Source organism: Urocitellus parryii, assembly GCF_045843805.1.
Source record: "Urocitellus parryii isolate mUroPar1 chromosome 10 unlocalized genomic scaffold, mUroPar1.hap1 SUPER_10_unloc_3, whole genome shotgun sequence".
NCBI lineage: Eukaryota > Metazoa > Chordata > Mammalia > Rodentia > Sciuridae > Urocitellus > Urocitellus parryii.
Genome location: NW_027551756.1, coordinates 56649 through 79390, shown reverse-complemented (window position 1 = coordinate 79390; position 22742 = coordinate 56649). Strand labels below are relative to the sequence as shown.

At 35.8% G+C, this 22742-nt stretch overlaps 1 protein-coding gene across 1 annotated transcript in view; it reads left to right on the top strand.

Annotated features, from left to right (window-relative positions):
* Positions 1 to 15370: 15370 nt before the first annotated feature.
* LOC144251241 (broad substrate specificity ATP-binding cassette transporter ABCG2-like) overlaps positions 15371 to 22742 on the top strand; it is a 61562-nt gene continuing 54190 nt past the window's right edge. Inside the window, exon 1 of the mRNA XM_077794266.1 lies at positions 15371 to 15545. Coding sequence (XP_077650392.1) covers positions 15371 to 15545 — 175 coding nt within the window. The remainder of the gene's footprint in view (positions 15546 to 22742) is intronic.

Below are 22742 nucleotides of genomic sequence, written 5' to 3'. Positions count from 1 at the left end.
TGCAAAGAAGGAATGTACAATTTGGAAGTGATGCCAGACCAGGGAGCACAGGATTAAATATAAAAGAAAAATGATTTAAATCCTTCTCAACTTTTAATTCTGGTGTCCTGCTGGCTTAACACACCAGAGGGGGTGACTTTTTTTACATCATTAATTAATTTCTGGATGTTCAGACTTCTTATCCTATAACTGCATAAATGCTAGCACATACAAATTTCTTCTATTTATCTATCCTCTGATATGTCAACTCCAATTATGAGATTGTATAATTCAGAATACTGTCCAATGGTTAGAGTATACTACAGTGAATCACCATCTTTTTCTTAATCATATGATTACAGTTATGCAGGACCCATTTGGCCAAAATCTACCAGCAAGGGTTGATGTGGAATAGCCCATGTTTTGAAGAGCCAGCAACAGATAAAAACAAAGCAAAACACACACACACACACACACACACACACACACAAACACAAAAGCATGGGCATGTGCACATACACACAGAGCTAGAGGAAATTCCCCAATCCAAGACTGACTGACAGATGGAACAGATAGACCAGGTGGGGGAAAATCCCCTAGGCTTTCTAGTTCCACTTAACCATGATTTCTATACCAGTGGTGCCACAAATATTTCCATAAGGAAGAACCAGATGTTCTCATGAAGGTAAAGCATGAGTTCCCATGGAGGAGAACCAGCTGTGTAGAATTGAGGGTCTCAGCATGCACATTGGGAAACTTGGCCAAGTTATTGACTTTACTAAATTTAGCTTCCTTTTTCTCAAATTAGACCAAATAGTGGTATGAATCATACACACTTGGCGAGAGACAGCAGGAGTTCCATGAAACAAAAGCAGCCTCAGCAGAAATGCCCCTCAGTCTTTTCTCCTTTTTGCAGAGTAACACCTCTCTCAAAATGGTCTAACTTGAGGCAAACTCACCCCATCTCCAATGCTTCCAGTGGTTGACTCTTATCAGCAACCCTACATCTTCACCATGGAAGGGGTATTTTTTGGAGTGCCAGATCTGCCCAGGAAGGCTAGAGTGGTGAACTACACTTGGGCTCACTTTGGACACCAATTTGATATCAAAATCTTGGTCCTTTTTCTCCACTGACAATCCATTAATGAAGACAAAGTTCTGAGAAAAAAAAGTAAAAACTTATATTGACTTTCTCACCAAGGGGAAATGGGACTACTATCCCAGAAACTATGATTCCCCCTGTGTTTGTGATTTAGTGGAAACACAGCACTTTTAAAAGAGGAACTCAGAAACTGAGATCTACATGTTATCTGTAGATGGAATTAATTAGTGTCTATAAGGTGTCTTCAACAGAGTCATCACTCCATTTCCTAGGTTTACGTTTTTTTATTCATGTGGGCAAGTGATATTTTAGGGGGGAATGAAGTACATGATAGCCTGGGAAATGAAAAAAAAGTTATTCTTATTTTCTACTGCTGTTAAAGAAGAAGAGAGGAGGAGGAAAAAAGAGAAAGAAAAAAATGTCAGTTTTAAAATAAGCCACCTATTTGCACTCAAAGCACAAAGTGAACCACCATTACATTTTCATTCATTATATAGTTTATTCATGGAGATATTATGGTGATAGTATGTTTTTATACATTCCACATCACAGAACTTTGAGGTAATTATTGAATGGAAACTACTGTTTGGGGGATATTTGGAAGGTCTAGCTGGCTCCTCTAAACCTTTATGGCCCTGGTGGCTTTTTGAAATGAGTATAAAATACAAACTGATAATTCAGAGTGTTCTTTTTTATTGATTTTTTAAAAAATAAATGCATTATAATTTTTATTACATGCATACAGCACAAATTTTCTTATCTTTGGTTGTATATAAAGTATGTTGACACCAATTCATGTCTTCATACATGTGCTTTGGATGATGATATCTATCACAATCCACCATCCTTGCTAATCCCCTTGCCCCTCCCATTTCCTCCCACCACTCTGACTTATCTAAAACTCATCTATTCCTCCCATGCTACCCCTGCCTACCCCACTATGAGTCAGCCTCCTTATATCAGAGAAAACATTTGGCATTTGTTTTTTGGGATTGGCTAACTTCACTTAGAATTATCTTCTCCAACACCACCCATTTAACTGCAAATTGCCATGATTTTATTCTCTTTTATTGCTTAATAATATTGCTGTATATATGCCATATTTTTTATCCATTCATCCACTGAAGGGCATCTAGGTTGGCTCCACATTTTAGCTATTGTGAATTGTGTTGCTATAAACATTGATGTGGCTGTGTCCCTGTGGTATGCTGTTTTTAAGTCCTTTGGGTAATAATCTGAGAAGAGGGATAGCTGGGTCAAATGGTGGTTCCATTCCCAGATTTCCAAGGAATCTCCATACTGCTTTCCATATTGGCTGCACCAATTTGCAGTACTACCAGAAATGTATGCATATACATTTTATCCCACATCCTCACCAACACTTATTGTTCTTTGTCTTCATAATAGCTGCCATTCCAACTGGAATGAGATGATATCTTAGAGTAGTTTTGATTTGTATTTCTCTAATTGCTAGAGATGATGAGCATTTTTTCATATATTTGTTGACTGATTGTGTATCCTCTTCTGAGAAGTGTAGGTTCAGGTCCTTGACCCATTTGTTGATTAGGTTATTTGTTTTTTTGGTGCTCAGCTTTTTGAGTTCTTTATATATCCTAGTGATTAGCGCTCTATCTGATGTGTAAGGGGTAAAAATCTGCTCCCAAGATGTAGGCTCTCTGTTCAAGTCACAGATTGTTTCTTTTGCTAAGAAGAAACTTTTTAGTTTGATTTATTGATTTATTGATTCTTGGCTTTAATTCTTGTGCTGTAGAAGTCTTATTAAGAAATTTGGCGCCAAAACTCACTTGATAAAGATTAGGGCCTACTTTTTCTTCTATTAGACACAGAGTCCCTGGTTTAATTCCTAGGTCCTTGAACCATTTTGAGTTAAGTTTTGTGCATGGTGAGAGATAGGGTTTTAATTTCATTTTGTTGCATATGGATTTCCAGTTTTCCCAGAATCGTTTGTTGAAGAGGCTATCTTCTCTGCAGTGCATGTTTTTGGCACCTTTGTCTATTATAAGATAATTGTAATTTTGTTAGTTAGTCTCTGTGTCCTCTATTCTGTACCATTGGTCTACTAGTCTGTTTTGGTGCCAATACCATGCTGTTTTTGTTACTATTGCTCTGTAATATTGTTTAAGGTCCAGAATAGTGATGCCACCTGCCTCACTCTTCATTCTAAGGATTGTTTTAGCTATTCTGGGTCTCTTATTTTTTCATATGAACTTCATGATTGCTTTTTCTATTTCTATGAGGAATGCCATTGGGGTTTTGATTGGCATTGCATTAAATCTGTATAGTGCATTTGGTAGTATGGTCATTTTCATAATATTAGTTCTGCCTGTCCAAGAGCAAGGTAGATATTTCCATCTTCTAAAGTCTTCTTTGATTTGTCTCTTTAGGGTTTTGTAGTTTTCATTGTACAGATTCTTCACCTCTTTTGTTAAGTTGATTCCCAAGTATCTTATTTTATTTTTTGAAGTTATTGTGAATGGGGTAGTTTTCCTCATTTTCTTCTCAGAGTATTTGTCACTAATATAGAGAAATGCCTTTAATTTATGGGTGTTGATTTTATATCCTGCTACTTTGCTGAATTTATTTACTAGTTCTAGAAATTTTCTGGTGGAGATTTTTGGGACTTCTAGATATAGAATCATATTTTCAGCAAATAGTGGTAATTTAAGTTCTTCTTTTCATATACATATCCCTTTAATTTCTTTTGTCTGCCTAATTGCTCTGGCCAGTGTTTCAAGAACTGTGTTGAATAGAACTGATATAAGATGGCATCCCTGTATTGTTTCAGTTTTTAGAGGAAATGCCTTCAATTTTTCCCCATTTAGAATGATGTTGGCCTGAGCCTTCATGTAGATGCCTTAAGATGTTGAGATATGTTCCTATTATCCCTAGTTTTTGTAGTGTTTTGAACATAAATGGGTGCTGTGTTATGTCCAATTCTTTTTCTGGATCTATTGAGATTATTTTTATCTTTAAGTCTATTGATGTGATGAATTACATTGATTCATATTAGTATGTTGAACCAACCTTGCATGTCTGGTATGAATTCCACATGATCATGGTGAGCAATCTTTTTGATATGTCTTTGTATTTGATTTACCAGAATTTTATTGAAAATTTTTGCATCTATTTTCATTAGAGATATTGGTCTGAAGTTTTCTTTCTTTATGAGTCTTTGCCTGGTTTTGGAATCAGGGTGATATTGGCCCCATAGAATGAGTTTGGAAGTGCTACCTCTTTTTCTATTTCCTGAGATAAATTGAAGAGTATGGGTATTAGTTCTTCTTTAAAGGTCTTGTAGAACTTGGCTGCATATCCCTTGGGTCCTGATCTTTCCTTGGTTGGTTAGCTTCGATGGCATCTTTTATTTCCTCACTTGATATTGGTCTGTGTAAATTGTGTATATCTTCCTAACAAAATCTAGGAAAATTGTATGACTTAAGAAATTTGTTGATGCCTTCAATGTCTTCTATTTTATTTGAGTATAAGGTTTCAAAATAATTTCTAATTATCCTTTGTATTTCTGAAGTGTCTGTTGTGATATTATCTTTTTCATCACATATGCTGTTATTTGAGTTCTCTCTCTACTTATCTTCATTATTGTGGCTAAGGGTTGACCAGTTTTATTTATTTTTTCAAAGAACAAACTTTTTGTTTTGTCAAATTTTTCAATAGTTTCTGTTGTTTTATTTCATTAATTTCAGCTCTAATTTAAATTATTTCTTACCTTCTGCTTTTGCTGCTGATTTTTTCTTCTTTTTCTAGGGCTTTGAGATTTAGTGTGAGGTCATTTATTTGTTGACTTTTTCTTCTTTTAAGGAATAACTCCATGCAATGAATTTTCCTCTTAGTAGTATTTTTATAGTGTCCCCAAGATTTCAATTTGTTGTGTCTATGATCTCATTTACCTCTAGAATTTTTTTAATCACCTCCTTGATGTCTTTTGCAATCCATTTTTATTTAGTAGCATGTTGTTTAGTCTTCAGGTGATGGAGAAATTTTTATTTTTTTATTTTGTCGTTTATTTACAATTTCATTCCATTATGAACTGATAAAATGCATGATAGTATCTCTACTTTTTTTGTATTTGCTAAGAGTCGCTTTTTGACATATTATATGGTCTATTTTAGAGAAGGATACATGTGCTGCTGAGAAGAAAGTGTATTTGCTTGATGCAGGTTGAAATATTCTATATATGTCAGTTAAGTCTAAGTTATTGATTGTATTATTGAATTCTAAAGTTTCTTTATTCAACTTTTATTTCAAAGATCTATGCAGTGGTGAGAGAGGTGTGTTAAATTCACCCAAGATTATTGTATTGTGGTCCATTTGACTCTTGAACTTGAGAAGAATTTGTTTGATGAACATAGCTGCACCATTGTTTGGGGGCATATATATTTATGATTGTTATGTCTTGTTGGTGTATGGTTCCCTTGAGCAGTAGGTAATGTCCATCTTTATCCCTTTTGATTAACTTTGGCTTGAAGTCTACTTTATTTGATATAAGGATGGAGACCTCTGCTTGTTTCCACAGTCCATGTGAGTGGTATGATTATTTCCAACCTTTTACCTCCACTCTCTGTATGTCTTTTCCTATCAGATGAGTCTCTAGTAGGCAGCATATAGCTGGGTCTTTTTGTAAAATTCAATCTGCTAGCCTGTGTCTTTTGATTGGTGAGTTTAAGCCATTAATATTCAGGGTTATTATTGAGACATAGTTTGCATATCCAGCCATGTTTGTTTATTTTTGTTATTTAACTTGACTTCTTCCTCTGCTAATTTTCATTATTAATTTTTGTTTCCTCTTCATGGCATATTTTCCTGAAGATATTTTGTAGTGCTGGTTTTCTAGCTATAAATCCTTTTTTGTTTATCATGGAATGTTTTTATTTTCTCTTAATTAACAATATTGTTACCATCTTGAGAACTAATTGGTTTATATAACTCGTGCTCCCCACCATAGTTTTTATCCACATGTTGTTTGCTTTAATTCCAGATATAGTTCATGATTACTTATTGTTTTTGTTGGCAATTTCTGAACTCACCATTTCTGTGGGTTTTTTTGTGAGTGGCAATTAATATTGTGTATGTAATAGTAAGAACCAGGAATTTATTTTAATGCTATATATTTTTTGCATTGGTCATTGCTATTGTTTGTTTCCCCCTATTCTGTGGGGTGCTGGTAACTTACAGGGATGCTACAGATTTACAGTGAAAAAACTCTGCTGCTGAAGTGAATTCAAACAAAAGATAGATTACCTTGCTTCACAAACAAATTAATGATACTCAATCTTCAGCTATACTTTAATGCAAAGAATGGAAAAAACACAACCAATTAGTGACCAGACCCCAAGTAGAAATGGTGAGCCCTGGAGTCCCAGATCTCATCTATGGACATCCAGTGTAAAAACAAAACAGAAAGAATTAACACAAATGCTATGGGTGCTACACTTATAAGGGAGGTTCAATCTAGGTCACTCTAGAAAACTTTGGCAAGTGAAGACTGTCTTACAAAGGCCTACAGAGAAGAAAGGGAGAGAAGTCCCTCTCAACATATGCATAAAACCCAACACACATTAGCATGTGCTAGACAAGCACTCTACTGCTGAGCCACAACCCCAGGGATACAAAAAATACAAAAACCAATCTAAACAACACCTGCTAAAGTTCATAATTCACCAGCAAGTGACCCCAAATTTATCGATGTGCATGAAATATCAGATGAGAAATTCAAGAGAATCATTATAAAAATTATCAATTACTTCCAAGAGAACACAGAAAAACAATTGAATGAAATAAAGAAGTCAATACAGGATATAAATGAGAAATTCAATAAGAAGATAGAAATATTGAAAAATAACCAAACAGAAATCTTGGAAATGAAAGACACAGTAAATCAACTAAAATGTGTAGTTGAGTCTCCCTAATAAAGTAGACCATGCTGAAGATAGAATCTCAGAGCTGGAAGAAAAAGTGGCCAGCCTTGAACATTCAGATAACATTATATAAAAGGAAATAAATACCTATGGTCACAGTCTACAAAAATTATGGGACAACATTAAGAGAAATTTAGGAATCACTGCAATTGAGGAGTGCTGTGAAATTCAAGCTAATGGAATGGATAACCTCTTAATGGAAATAATAACAGACAAAAATTTCCAAACTTAAGAAAAAAATGGACATGAAGATACTGGAAGTATTTGGAAAACCTAATAAACAAAATCAGAAAAGAAGCTCTCCATTACACATAATAATTAAAATGCCTCAAATACAGAAAAAAACTGAATTTTAAGAGCTTTAAGAGAAAAAATGTTAGGTCATATTTAGGGAACATCCCATCAAACTCACTTCCGATTTCTCAGTCCAAAATCCAGGAGTGCTTGAGTTCCAAGTCCTGAAAGAAAATCTCTGTCAAACAAGACTGCTCCATCCTGAAGAGCTTTCTTTAAAGTCAAAGATAAAATATAAACTTCCAAGGTAAACAGAAACTAAAGGAATTCATGACTACTAAACCAGCTCTACAGAACTTGCTGAAGAAAATACAGTTCACAGAAGACATAAAAAGCAAACATCAGGACTCATAAAAGAACACATTTCATTTGAAGAGTAGCTAAGCAAATGAGAAACAGGACCAGACTAAACCTGATAAATAAATTGAAATGACAGAAATTATAAACATGTCTAAAATAACATTGAATATAAATGGTCTCAATTCTCTAAGTAAAAGACATATGTTGGCAAAATGAATTTAAAAACAAGATCCAATTATAAGTTGCTTGCCAGTGATGCATCTTACAGGAAAAGAAAGGCATAGGCTGAAAGTGAAAAGAGGGAAATACCATGTGAATTTAGTCCAAAACCAAGGGGAAATAGCTACTTTTACATTTGACAAAGTACTTTGGTTTTACACCAAAATTAATCAGAAGATTCAAGGAAAGTCAATTCATATTGGTAAGAGAACAACCCAACAAGAAGATACAATGATAATAAATATTTATGCCCTGAATGTGAATGCAACTAATTGTGTAACGGAGACATTATTCAAAATAAATCCTGGTATGATAATACTGGGCAATTTCAATACCACCCCTCACTATTAGATATGTCATCCAGAAGTAAATTTGATAGTATCTATAGAAGTGAAAAATATTATAAATCAAATGTATCTAAAAGATCATCTACAGAATATTTCATTCACCAACAGCTGAACACACATTTTTCTTGGTGGCTCATGAAACATACTCCAAAGTAGACCATATTTTAGGCCACAAAGCAAATCTTATCAAATATCAAAATCTGATATAATTCTTAATATCTTATTATATCATAATGGACTTAAATTAGAAATCAACATGACTAAACTCAACAGAAACTATATAAGTATATAGAGATTAAACAATACACTTTAGAATGATGAATGAATGATAGTGTTACCGCTGTTGACCGGTGACGAGTTCTTGCTCCCCGATGTTGAAGAATAACACCAAAGAAGCAAGCCGAGGCAAGGTCAGAGTAGAGATTAGAAATTCATTAAAGGACAGAAGAAAAGACTTCTCCCGGAGGAAGAAGGGGACCCAGAAGGTGGAATCCGTGGAAGTGCAGTTGTCTCCCCTTTTTATAGTTCTTTCAGTGATGGAATGTAGGTTGGAAGGCCTGAGGGGTGGGACACAGGTGGGCCAAAGAAGTGGTCTGAGCAGGAAGGACTTCATTATCACTTCTTGGTGATGGGCTATCTCCAAATCTGCTGGGGGCTATTCATTAATACTTCTTCCAGGTGGACTTTGGCCTAGGGCCTCTTCAGGACTTCATTAACATTCCATGAGTTGTCCTGTTTTCCCTGTGTCATTCCCAGCATGGCCTCCATTTTAGATTTCACTCGGTATTAGACCCGATTTACCTAACTACACTGACTACCTAACTTTAAATCTGGCTTCAATAGCAGAAAACAAGGGAAATTTTTAAAAATTCTTACACTCAAATAAGAATAGTGATACAACATACCAGAATATATGGGACATGATGAAGGAAGTTCTAAGAGGAAATTTTATAGCTATGAAGGCCTACAAAAGAGATCAGAAAAATTCAAAATGAACAACCTTATAATTCATCTTAAGGCCCTTAAAAAAGAATACATCAATTCCAAAGCCACTAGAAAGTAGGAAATAATTAAGATCACACCAACAGAATAATAGTCATCAAGAATACAAATAATAATAAATGTTAGAGGAAATTTGGAGAAAAAGGGACACTTTTACCATGTTGATTGTAAATTAATACAACCACTATGGAAATCAGTATGGAGGTTCCTCAAAAGACTAGGCATGAAACCACCATATGAACCAGTTACCATTTCTCAGTATTTATCCTGAAGAATTAAAGTCATCTTATTACAGTAATACATACATACTATGTTTATAGCAACATAATTCACAATAGCCAAACTGGAACCAGTCTAGGTGTCCATCAAGGGATAAATTAAGAAAATGTGGTGTATATATTCACAATGGGGTTTTATTGTACTATAGGGAAAAGTAAAATTATACCATTCTCAGGAAAATGGATGAAATGAGACATTATGTTAAGTGAGATAAGTTAAGCTCTTTAATTTCTCAGCTGGCTCATAGCCTCCATATGGTTAACTGCTCCCTCACTGTGCAGGACTCAGCGAGAGCTAATCAGTGTTATTATGGGCAATACAGTCACTGTAGAATCTTGCTCTGTAAAAGGACCCAGACTTCCCAAGGTCTTCATCCCAAAGAATTCCTTCTTCCACAACACTTCCTTTACTCTTCTAATATTGATACTACTCAAAATGCTGTATAGATTTTTTTCATATAGAACTTTAGTCACCAAATAAGTTGAAGACTTCTATTAGATGCAAAATATTTTTCTAAGCAACACAAGAAATACAAAATATTATACAGGTATCACATTGATAAATTTAAATTATTCACTGACACTGTACCATCTTCCTATCAAAATAAAATCTATAGCTTTATAATTAGAGTTTTAAATGCCCCTGATTAGCTGTTATGCATCATTTCTTTTCTGGTACAGGCAGGGAGGCCACACCCAAACCTGAGCTTCTAGGATCCATGAGAGTTTCAGCAATGACCAAGTCAAGGCCGGGACCAAGGCAATGAGGATTTATTTTCTTTGTCAATTTTTCCCTTTTTTTTCCAATTTGATATAATAGAGAGCAGATGTGAAGACTAATATTTCAAGAGAGCAAAAATGAAAGCAGAGTCTGGTGGCAGCCTTACAGTGTATGCCCAAGGGAAGGAAGTGGCATCTGTGTATTATTATCTCTCTCTGGCTGATTCTGGCCCTGCACTTGTCAACTACTTCCACTTCCAGAAACTTATAAATCAGTATAGAGAAATGAAATAACTGCATGATGATGGTTATCCTAAAAAAGTCTGGGGAAGGAGTGAAAGAAATTCTATACATAGACATTTTCTTAAATGTCAATTGCTTGCCTGTCATTATCCTCTCCTGCTCCTTACCAGAATCATTAGCAAAAGCTCAATAATAACTGCAATAGATTGCCATTCATTTCTAATAATATATGATTTAATGTGATCATTTTGCAGCAAAAGTTGTTAAATACAAGGACTGGGAACATACAAATGGTCTTATTACAGGAGAGTTTATCCTCAAATATGATGACAAAATACAGATGTTAAGAGATTATATCATTGTTTGTGAAAATATATGTGCAGGTAATCCCTTTGTATGGTGTTTGGGTGTTGTTGACATGTTATCCAAAGTGGACTCCAATCCCATTTGCCTTACTCTTTATTTTTCTTCCTTTCTTTTGTTTTTAAGTAGTACCTCTGATTAAAAATTTCTATTATTTATTTAGTTCACTTTTATTAAATGCAAGTTCTGCAGACAATAGTACCTTGGCACATACCTAGATGGCACTATGGACCTGGTACCTGAGTATCCATCCATCATGCACTTGATTGCACTATTGCACATCCACTATTGCACTTGATTGCTAATAGCTTGGGAATCATCTGAGTGAGGGAAACACTTAGGGAAACAAGTCAACATTTGATAGCTAAGGTCTTGGTGATGAAATATGTAGCTCTGATCATTCTTATAATGGCTATAGATGTTGGAATGCTTTTTCAGGTAATGTCCCAGAATTGGGATGAAGTTGGATGAACTTCAGTAAAAGGAAAGTGACAGATCCTCTTGATCATGTAGCATCAATTGCTGGAAAGCTAGAGAAATTTGCCTTCCAGCTTTAAGGGATGATTTTATAACTGATTTTTTCATCAGGAAACATGAACTCATTTCCCCTCTTGCACCAGTCCTAGACTGTCCCAGGTGTTTTTCATCGACAGTTCTTTACACTCCTGTAAGCAGCTACACATGGTTCAATGTAGTTGGTAGGTAAATGACTGCTGGATTTAGAGTCAGTTGATTTGGTTCAGAATTTCAGCTTTGCTCTATTCTGAATTTTGCCTCTGTGATTCATGATTGTAGGTCTTGGTGTCTTGAAATATTGGACAGCTATTAACTCTCCTGAGCTTGAATTCTTTTTTATTCCTAGAAAATGAGAATAATATCTAGGACTTTTGTGAAGCCCATTTAAAAAAATGTGTATACACTTGCACACTATAGAATGCAATGAAAATATGACAATTATAACACTTTTTCTTTTAGTCCCCAATAGAGACAGTCCACTTGGAAGGTGGAACTCATTCTCTCTAACTGAAATGAATTGTGCAGGACACAGCTACCATATGAAACAGACAATGAAAAGAGAAGAGAATATTAAAATATAGCAAATAGAGGACATGCATTCTGCTATTTAGCTCACAGTTAGAACACAATTCTGCTATTTAGCTCTTGTCTTATTCCCTGAGTTTCCATGTTTTTTCATAAAATAAGCCACAACAAAGTATTTTAAAACACAGTGAACCAAAAATTAGAATGTTAACTAACCAATGTTGACTTCAAAATGTGTTTTAAATTTCAAAACAGCTAATGGATACTATTTTATTCTTGATATTGTTGAAAAGCATAGGTTTAACTATTAAAGACAAATACTGAGTATTCTGGAAGCAAATCTACTATATATATTAAGATAAAAAGGAAAAAAAATTGAGACTAAAAAAAGGATAAGAAAATTAAAAAGTAACAGGAAAGAATAAGAACATGATGAAAAAAATAATATGATAGGAATTGGACAACAGCATGAAATTCCAGTGAATTAAACACTTGATAGATGACAATGTTTTAAATAATTTGTTAAAAATTAAAAAAATATATCTATAGAATATTTATAAAAAGTCCATTCAAAGGAAAGTTAAAAATAAAGCAATTAGAAAAATATGCAGGCTGGTATGTAGCTCAGTGGCAGAGAAGTTGCCTAGTGTGATGGAGACCCTGGATTCTGTCACCAACAGAAGAAAAAGAAAAAGGGACTAAATATTTTGAAAAAGTTGTTACATTTGCTGGGTATGGTAGTTCATGCTTGTAATTCCAGCTACTCTGGAGATCAAGAAAGAAAGATTTTTTTAAGTTCCAGGTAGGCCTATGAAACTTAGTGAGACCCTGCCCCAAAATAAGAAATAAAAATGGCTAAGGATGTAGTTCATTCATAGAGCACTTACCTAGCATGTGCAAGGCCCAAAATAGTCTCTAGTACTGGGGGAAGAAAAAAGAAAGAAGGCAAGAAAATGTTTTTAAGTGGTATTAAGATCATTTCTCAGGAGATTATATTGTGAATGTTCTATCTGATAAAAAGATAATTTAATAATTATAAATGATATCATATGCAACCATTTAACTATTATGCATTCTTTGGTACTGAATAGCAGAGCATCAAGATACACAAAACAGTACCTGCTAATAGTAATAGAAATCTGAAATTTCTAAAATCAGAAACTTTTTATCATTAATATAATGCCAGATGTGACAAATTTCACACTATGAAACATTAATGCACAAAATTATTTAAAATACTGTATGAAATTATGTTCAGGCTGGTGAACAAAGTGCATGTAAGACATGAATCAATGTCTTGGTTTTACTTATGTCCCATCTCCAAGAATTCTTATTTATATGTTGTACAAATATATCAAAATCTGTTGCTCAGGCAGCATTTTTTAAATTATAAATTTTGAAAATCAACGAAGGAATAAGCATTACACATAAAATTAAGTCACTTACATTTTTTAAACATTTATTTTTTAGTTGTAGGTGTACACATACCTTTATTTTATTTTATTTTTTATGCAGTGCTGAGGATTGAACCCAGTGCCTCATGCATGCTAGGCAAACGCTCTACCTCTGAGCCACAACCCTAGCCCTCACTTAGATTTTTTTTTTAATTTCCTCTTAATTACCTGTGAGCCAAAGAGTAAATCTAAACTTCCATAAAAATGTAACAGTTCCAGACATAAAGATAGTAGAACTGAAAGGTTGTGGTCCAAGATTTCAGGCCATATGCCACAAAGTGAAGTTGCCACTTCTTAGCACAAGAAAACTAACTTCTTTTCTACTTGTGTATTAGAATATATTCTCCCAGGATGGGGAGGAGATAAAATAAGGACATATATTTGAAGGTACTATAAACACTTTATACATAGATGCAAAATACCATAAATAAAGAATTATTAGTCTTGAACTGATTTAATTGTCATCAAATTGTAGGAAAAGCTTGTGTATTACTCAATGACAAGTCTTAGCAAGAGAGAAGAGGAATGGGCAAGTTCTCAAAAATAAGTGCATGACAGCACCCTTCCCCTTCTCCCTGTGAGGGCCATGCATGAACCAGTGCAGGCATGTGGTGAGGCCTTGGGTCACATATCCAGCAATGTCAATAATAACAATAATCATAATGACATAAATGTAATTAAAAACTAATGTACAAAAATTAGAATAGTGGTGATCTTTAGAAGGAATAACAATTAGGATAATGGGAAAATTTCTGGTAATGCTCTTTTTAAAACTCTGGGTGGCAGATCTGGGGATGTAGCTCAGTGGTAAAATGATTGCCTAGCATTCTCAAGGGTTTGATCTCTCAAAAAGAGACACATGAACTTTCTTGGAACAGACTTAGTGGCCTATGCCTGTAATCTCAGATATTCTGAAGGCCAAGTCAAGAAGATAATAACTTTGAGACCAGTCAGCAATTTAGTGAGACCTTGTTTCAAAGTAAATAAAAAGGGCTAGGAATATATTTCAGTGTTAGAGAAACCCTGGGTCCAATCCCAAGAAACACAAAAAATTAAATTTTGTATATATAAGTTCTATTAAATAAAAAATTTAAATATTTAAATAATTTCATATATAAATTATATATATATATCAATTTAATTATATATATATATGTATAAAATTTAATTTATAAATATAAATTTTGGGTGGCATATATAGAGCTGTGTTCACATTGTAAATATTCATCAAGATGTCTGCAAAGATTTTCTACATTTTTGTTTGTATACATATTTACTTCAATAAGAAGTTTACTTAAACCAAAGATCCTTATGACTATAGAAATTGAGCATGGTGAACTCTCAGAATTGATATTTCAAGCTGTAATGCAAGGACCAATGTTACATTCTTTACTATACTGACTCTCCAGGTTAATTATTACTAATGCCTAATCAATGTTTTCCCCACTGTATTTATAATAGGGCTAATTAACTAAGATTTTACTCATTTTGTTAATACTGGGGATTGAACTCAGGGTTGCTCTACCACTGAGTTACATCTGCAGCCCTTTTCTATTTTTTTTTTTAATTTGAAATAGCCTAAATTGTCTAGGCTAGACTGGAATCTGTGATCCTCCTGCTTCAGCCTCCTTGTAGCTGGGAATACAGCTGTGCCACTATAGCTGGTTAACCTGTTAACTTTATAAGCAAATGAATTATTTCTTTATTGGACTCCAGTCTGCGGTATAAAGCAAATTATATGAAGTAAAGTGGTCCTGTCACAGCATCTGGGCTTTTTAACATCCCATTGCTTCCTGACACACACGCATACAGGGACACCACACACCTGTGCTATCCTATTCTGTATTAACCTTTTGTTCACTTTTCCTGTAAAAACGGAGTTATTGGTTTGGTCCCTGCATGCTCTGTGACAGTCTTCTTGGTGACCAGGGTTCTCAAGTCCTGGTGTTTGCTGTAATCAGCCAGAACACACTCCGCCTTTTTTCTTCCATTCTTGCCTGGGTTGGAGAGATAGTTGGGGAGGAGACCCTCCAGAAAGGCACCGCCGGCGTTCTGGCCCCAAAGCCAGAGCCTCATGGGGCTATGCCTGGTCCCTGAGGTTCTGGCAACCAGCAACTCTGAGCTGAGCAGCCCTGCTCCTGCTCAGGAGTGGACATCGGTGAGTGCTTGGCCCCAGGCAAATGGGCGCGGTGGGGTCATCCCAGAGAAGGGCTCTGCTGGGCTGCAGCCTCTGTCCAGAGTCCACACAGGTCTCCTCCCAAGAAGAAACCGAGAGACACTAAGCCCTCTCCACTGAGGAAGGCATGATGCTGGAGACAGGAGTCTGTTACTTCTGTCAGTAGGACTGAAAGTGGATCAATAGAGCTTTGATACTCAGGGCGGCTGTATTGGGGCTTTTGCTGGGGTCAGAAAGGAGAAACAGTTCTGACCAAGAGTGTCAGACTGGCTCTTGGAAGAAGGACAGGGACCCGTTTTTATCAAGTGCAGGGATTTCGGGGATGCGTTCCGTGGAGTCTAGGAATTTTCACTGGTTTTGAGCAGTGTCAAAGGGTGTTCTTTTCTTGTGCACACACTTCAGACTGGAGAAATGGGCTGTCAGTTCAGAGCCTGGGAGCATTTATATTTCTCCTATTGGGCGCACAGCCTTTATAAAGCTGGTGGTATGGGCTAGCACCTGAAGCTATGAGAGAACACAGATGGTGTGAAAGCATAAATCATACTGAGGAACAAGTTAAAGGCTCTGGGAGTTGGTTTGCCTTTGGCAGCAATTCCAAAACAGATTTCTTGTTTTTGTGCAGTTTATTTTGGAGATACGTTGGTGAAGCCATCCTGGCTTTATGGGGTTTTGTTTGTTTCTTTGTTTCTGCAGTTCTGAACTTGACACCCAGGGTCTGCTGTTGCTAGGCAAGTGTTCTAACCCTAAGCTACACCCCTGCCATGCATCTGATTTTGATGTCCATAGATGGAGAGAGTGAGAGGGTGGTGAAGAAGTGATACCATACTTTTAATGACTTGACAGGCTATGAGATGAGGTCCTAGGAGTGCATTTACCTTTTTTGGGGGGAGGAAATGAGATTGCTGTCTCATTTTCCCCCTTAAGAGATTCTATTCTCTTACTCTTAAGAGGTTCTGATTTTATGGGGTCTTTAATTGTCTCAGGGAGACATGGGAAAGTGACAGCCAGGCAAGGAGCCTGGGATACTTTTGGAAAGCTCTTCATGCATTCCACAGCACAGATGTTTGAGGTCATTACTAAGTGGAAGCTGCTGCTTCAGGACTATTTGCGCTGACTCCTCTCAACCTTTATATTGAGGACTATTAACACTCTACCTCTGGGCACATGCATCTTAATACTGAAGCCCTTGTTCACCTGAACCTCCATTAAGCTGAGTGAGGAGGACATTTGTGTGGCAGAAAAGGTAGATGGGTATTGTGTGCACATTTTGTTGGAAAACAGCACACTTCTCAGAAGAGATGACTGATTTTATGGTACTGAAGTCCAAAGCCAGAGTCCTGAGAAGGAGAGGGTAAAATGTAGAATGAATAAAAACCATGAGGAGCCTTGTCTGACAGGCAAACACCTGGAAGATAGGGACTTGAAAAATGTTAAAACCTCCATAGCCATAATTTTCCCCCAAAGAAAACTAATTTTTTTAAAGATCAGGTTATACCCTACCTGTTGATCTGTATCCTCCCTATTACCAACCCAATCGCTGTGGCAACCAACATCCTCACAAAGAAAACTTGTTTAATGGCTAGTAAAGGGCAATAAGCCTATTAAGCAGAAAATTCATGCAAAAACCTGGGACTCAATTTGCTTAAACTCCAGCTCCATGAGCACTATGCCAATCTCTCCTCCAGGCAGTACATTCAGTTCCTATGCTGTAGTCAAAAGTCAGAAGGTGGACCTGGGCAGGACTCTTTGGAAACTTCCCTGAGACTTCCAGTTAAATAGGGCAGGGAGGGTCACATTGTCCTTGTAATCTCTGAGAGGACCTTTTCTCTCCTTTTCTCTTTCCCTACCCCTTCTAATAAACTCATACCTGTTACTCTGAGCAAAATGTTTGAAATTGTTCTGGTGTATTTGCAAGAATTGGGGTGAAAAGGGACCTCATAGGTGCCTCAGATGTAAAGCAGGCCTTGTTGCTTATAACATAGCCATATGCTCCAGAAACCAAACAGAAAGAGCAATAGTGAAAAGCAGGAAAGGAACTTTAGTTAGCATAGCTATATAAGAATACAAAGGGGACCAGCATTTCTGGTCCTGTCTTCAGGAGTACTGACGTGAGCTCCTAGATTATAGACAAGTTATGCATAGTTCACTTGTCTTGATCAAACTGCGGTCTGGTTGATCAGTATTTGAACCATATGGCTGATCATTATTGAAGATTGGTTAGATTGTCCTTGTCTGGAATAAGTGCTCTTGCCTGCTAGGGTACTTTCTTCTCATCAGGAGAGGTTTATTGATCAGATCTGTTGTTCCCAGAATCCTAGGGACTGGTCCAGAGAAAGTTTTCATCCTGTTTTGAGTTGTCCATTGTACATTTGCAAGCACAAGTGAAGGGTCTAAGTCCTTGTTACATCTGAAGCCTCTGGCAGTTTCGCTTGAAAATGAGTATGAAATACAAACTGGCAATTCATAGTGTTTTTTCATAAAATGAGGTGGTAAAGCAATTGATTTCAGATCTTGTAGCGTTTTGTGGGTGGGTTTGTTAAGGTAAATGTGGCAGTTGTCTCCAAATGTGTAAAGATAAGCAGTTGATATGTTATGGATAAAATCTTACTGAGCATGGGAGTTGCTACAAGTAGAGAAGTTTGTTGACATTAATATTTTGAATGTATTGACCACTATATTGTCTTTTTCTTATTCCAAGGACATAATGTTTGTCTACAACATCGGGTGGTTTGCTAAAGAAGCATTGGGCTCTTTTTTGTAATTTTTCTGTGGATAGATGAGTTTTAACAATTAACTTTAAAAAATTATCTGAGTTATCACAATGCACATAAAAAATATTGAAAAAATTCAAGCAATACAGAAAACTATAATGCCAAAAATTAGATTAACATATATATATATATATATATATATATATATTAATATATATATATAATGTTGCCTCTAAGCATTTTCTCACATAATTGTAGAAATGTGAAAATCAAAAACATACAGATTCTTATTAACAGATGTTTATCAGGCATCCTTGTTCCAGGTTCTGGCCATTATGTAGGAATTCCCTTAGGAAACACTATATATATATATATATATATATATATATATATATATATATATATTCCTACAAGAAACTAAAATTTGTTCTTTAAAAATTTTATTGATGCCCAGCTCACTTCAAGATATGAAACATAGGTTGACAGATGATTTTGGCTTCATGGTTATTTTCTTTTCAATATGGTTTGTTGATGTAACATTCATGTATCATACAGTTCATCTACTTAAAGTGTACAACACTGTGGTTAGTAATATATTCAGAATTGTGCAAGCAGCACATTCCATCAACCTCTCTCATTAAGACCCATACTTTGAGCAGTTATTCCCCATTCACTGGTAGGCTGAGAAGGGTGGTGAATATCTAATTTTGAGCTACATAGTTGTCTAATTTATGGAGATCAACAGCATCATTTTGGCAGGTAGAAGTGTACAGCTGTTAAAATCGGGGTGATGGTTATGGACAGAGCAAATTTTCTACTCCACTTTCTGCTCTTATCCTGATCTCAATGAAAAAGTTTATTTTCAGAGGAAGAATGAAGGAAATTTTGTTAGGTCAAAGATCCTGCTTAATGAGTTCCTGCACTTTGTTGATCACTAGCTTAATCGCTTGGATTTCTGACTGGAAAGATCTTGTTGCACTTAGGGCAGGGACTGGCAAGAAATGAGTTGTTAGACCAAGATTGCATTTGGAAATTAATCTACATAATGGGAAGGATGAGAGGGAAGTATCTAGAAAGTTGCAATCCTTTGTATCTCCCATGAAGCCAATGGAGGCAAGTGACTTACAAAGGAAGAAAAAAGATTAGCTGGTTGTCATGATGCACACTTGTCATCCCAGCTACTCAGAAGACTGAGGTAGGAAAATTACAAGACAAAGCCAGCTCAGGTAAGTTATTGAGACTTGCCTCAATATAAAAAGACTGAGAAAATGAGGCTCAGTGGTAGAATGCTTGCCTAGTATGCACGAAGCCCTGGGTTCTTTGCCATTAGTACAAAAAAAATCTACTAAATAAATATACGAACTTAACCTAACTCATTCAGGAGGTCAGTTTCTTCTGCTTTCTTGTAACCTAGAGTGAAAAGGAAAAGGGATGGAAAAGTCAGAAAGGACAAGAGAATACACAGAAAGAAGAATAAAATATTTCACTTTATCTCAACCATCCCATTAATTGGAAAAAAAATCTTTAGTGTCTTTGAAGAGGCTAATATGCATTTGAATTCTTACTTTGTGCAATTATTTTTTCAGCCATTCTCATACTCACACTAAGCTTTTAAGTCAGTGTTTTAGTCCTATTTTATAGATGAGGAAATTAGAATTCCCAGAATCACTCAGAGCTTTAATAAAGTAGGAGCTGCCAAAATGAATCAATGAATGAAATAAAATAAGAAAGGCAAGAAGGCTTTCCAGATAATTATGTCTGTTCCATATTTGTAGATGTGGAAGCTCATCTTATTCCCCTGGAGCTACAATTCAGTCATTATGTGTTGATTACATGCACAGAGATAAGACTTCACCCAGGAAGGTGTGCTTCAGAATGTGCTTCACAGAATATCAGCTGTGAAACAGAGGCTCCCCTACTAATCATATTAGCAATATATGCCTAACATTGATAATTGGTTTATGCCCAGAGATAATTCAAGTGGCTTGAATTTTTCAACAAAAAGCAATTGCTGCCCTTTCCAAACACTCTCCACCTAAAATGGAAGAGAAGCAAACACTTCTGAAAGTTTACAAGACTATAAAATTCCTGCACTTACTCTTCTCTCAGAGTGACAGAGAAATCCCTTTAAATTTATTGAGCATCATATCATTTTAATTTCAGCTAAACAAATATACCACAGTAACCTGGAAGAGCTATGTTTGATATGTTATTCTTTAAAAAAATGTGCTTTCTGGGATCCAGGTTTCATTGGATTTTATAGATTTTGATTATAAAAAATTGAAGAACAAAAAAAGCATGTTAAATCTGACATTATGTTTCTATTAAAAACATTGAAAAAGTTTGTGTATTTATTTTATTTTATTTTATTTTGAAGTAATTTTTTTTTCTTTGAAAGATCATTTAATGAAGGGCACCCGTTATTCTTATGCTTATTGATTTCTCTTCTTTGTCTACCATTCATTCCTCCTTCACTGCAACCTGGTTTCTTTTTTTTTTATTGGTTGTTCAAAACCTTACAAGGCTCTTGACATATCATATTTCAGACATTTGAAGTAATTTTTGACTTACTGAAATGTAGCAACAATCAGTGCAGGGTAACATCCTGTGCAACTATAGTACAATTTTCAAAACTAGTAAATTAACATTGACCTATTCTAAAATACTATTAATTAACTGACTAAATCAATACTATTAATTAGAATTTAATGCTAGAGGGTACAGAATTTATTTAAATTTTCCCTGTCTTTTCACTATCTTTTTTCTGTCCAGGTTTTAGTTCAGGTTCTCATATTGCAATTAACTTCTATATATCTAGTTTCCTTCAATTTGTGACAAATCCTCAGCCTTATTTTTCTCATGACCTTAACACTAATGTGGTCAGTTAATTTGTAGAATGCATCCCATTTTTATTTGTTTGATGGTTTCTAATGATTTGATTAAGGTTTTGTTTTGGGGGTTAATACCAAAGAAGCAAATCATAGTGAATCATATCAGGAGTGTGTGATGTTGATGTATATTATTATTGATGATGTTAATCGTGGTGAAGCTGATGTTTGACAGTATCTCAAAGAGTTATCATTATTCCTTTGAGAGATACCCAAGCCAGGCACCATGGCACACACCTGTAATCTCAGCAATTTGGGAAGCTGAGGCAGGAGGATCGTGAGTTCAAAGCCAGCCTTAGCAAAAGTGAGGTGCTAAGCAACTCAGTGAGACCCTGTCTCTAACTAAAATTTAAAATTGGGCTGGGGATGTGGCTCAGTGATCAAGTACTGCTGAGTTCAATCCTCAGTAACAAAGAGAGAGAGAGAGAGAGAGAGAGAGAGAGAGAGAGAGAGAGAGAGACCCTGATACGGGGCTGGGGTTGTGTCTCAATAGTAGAGCACTTGCTTAGCACACGTGAGGCACTGAGTTCGATTCTCAGCACCACATAAAAAATTTTTTAAAAAGATATTATGTCCAGCTACAACTAAAAATATAGATTAAAATGATACCCTGATAACCTTGGGTTATGCAAATATTATGTTTGTCCTTCAATTTCTATCCACTAATTTTGACATCATCATGTGAAACATGTTGTAATGTGTATAATCTCCAGCAACCTCTGCTTCCTCCCCAGTAAAGAAGAACCCATATAAAGCCTTTATTGGGTTGGGCTCTTGCTGTGGGAATGAGGTTCTCCTCCTGCTAGAGTTTCCTGCATTCCCCACATCCACCTCCATCTTGTGGGACAGGAGACAGTGCTATAGTTTTAAGGGTGTGTCTGAGAAACCTTGTTCTTTGTTTGCTTTTATAGTTCATGAATGTTATATGTTTGGTGTTGCACTGGGGTAAAATGTATGGTAAGGCTTCTCATGTAGTACATATTATTACTTAGTTTATTTGGTCTCTTGATGCATCCCTACCCCTGATCAAAGTAAGAGTGAGTCTTTAAACATGGTAAGAATATGACATTCCTTCAAACAGAAATTTCTGGTGCCTCTCAATCTCATTTGAAGTCAAAGCTAAAGTCCTTATTGTGGTCAGTGGTAGGCTTAGCCTGAGCTATTCTTCTGCTGACCTCATCTCCTATCCTCTTCTCCTCCTCATTCTCAAGGTTGTCTGGCCTCTTTATTATTCCTTAATATAACACTTGGACGTGCACTGTTGCTCCAGGTGGCTACTCTCAGATGACTGCTCAATGGCTTCACCAGACAGCCCTTCCCTGACCATGTGTCTTCTTTTCCTGTTTTCTTGGTTGACATTTTTTCACAGTTAACCTCATTGATGGCTGGGATATATTGTGTTCATCAATGTATCTCGAGTGCATGCAATATAATGTAATATTAGTAATTACTGAATTGACTTTACTGGTAAGAAACAAGTTTGGAGAGGCTAAGCTATTCTCATCAGATTACATGTTTAGTAAATTTAAAGGACAGGAGGAACTCTAACTCCATATAATGTACCATAGATTAGGACCATTTTATAAGCAGCTTTAGGAAAGGAATATTTCAGTGTGCTCTGTAAAACTGCTGACCAAGTTGTAGATAACATTAAAACAGTAGGGATGAAAC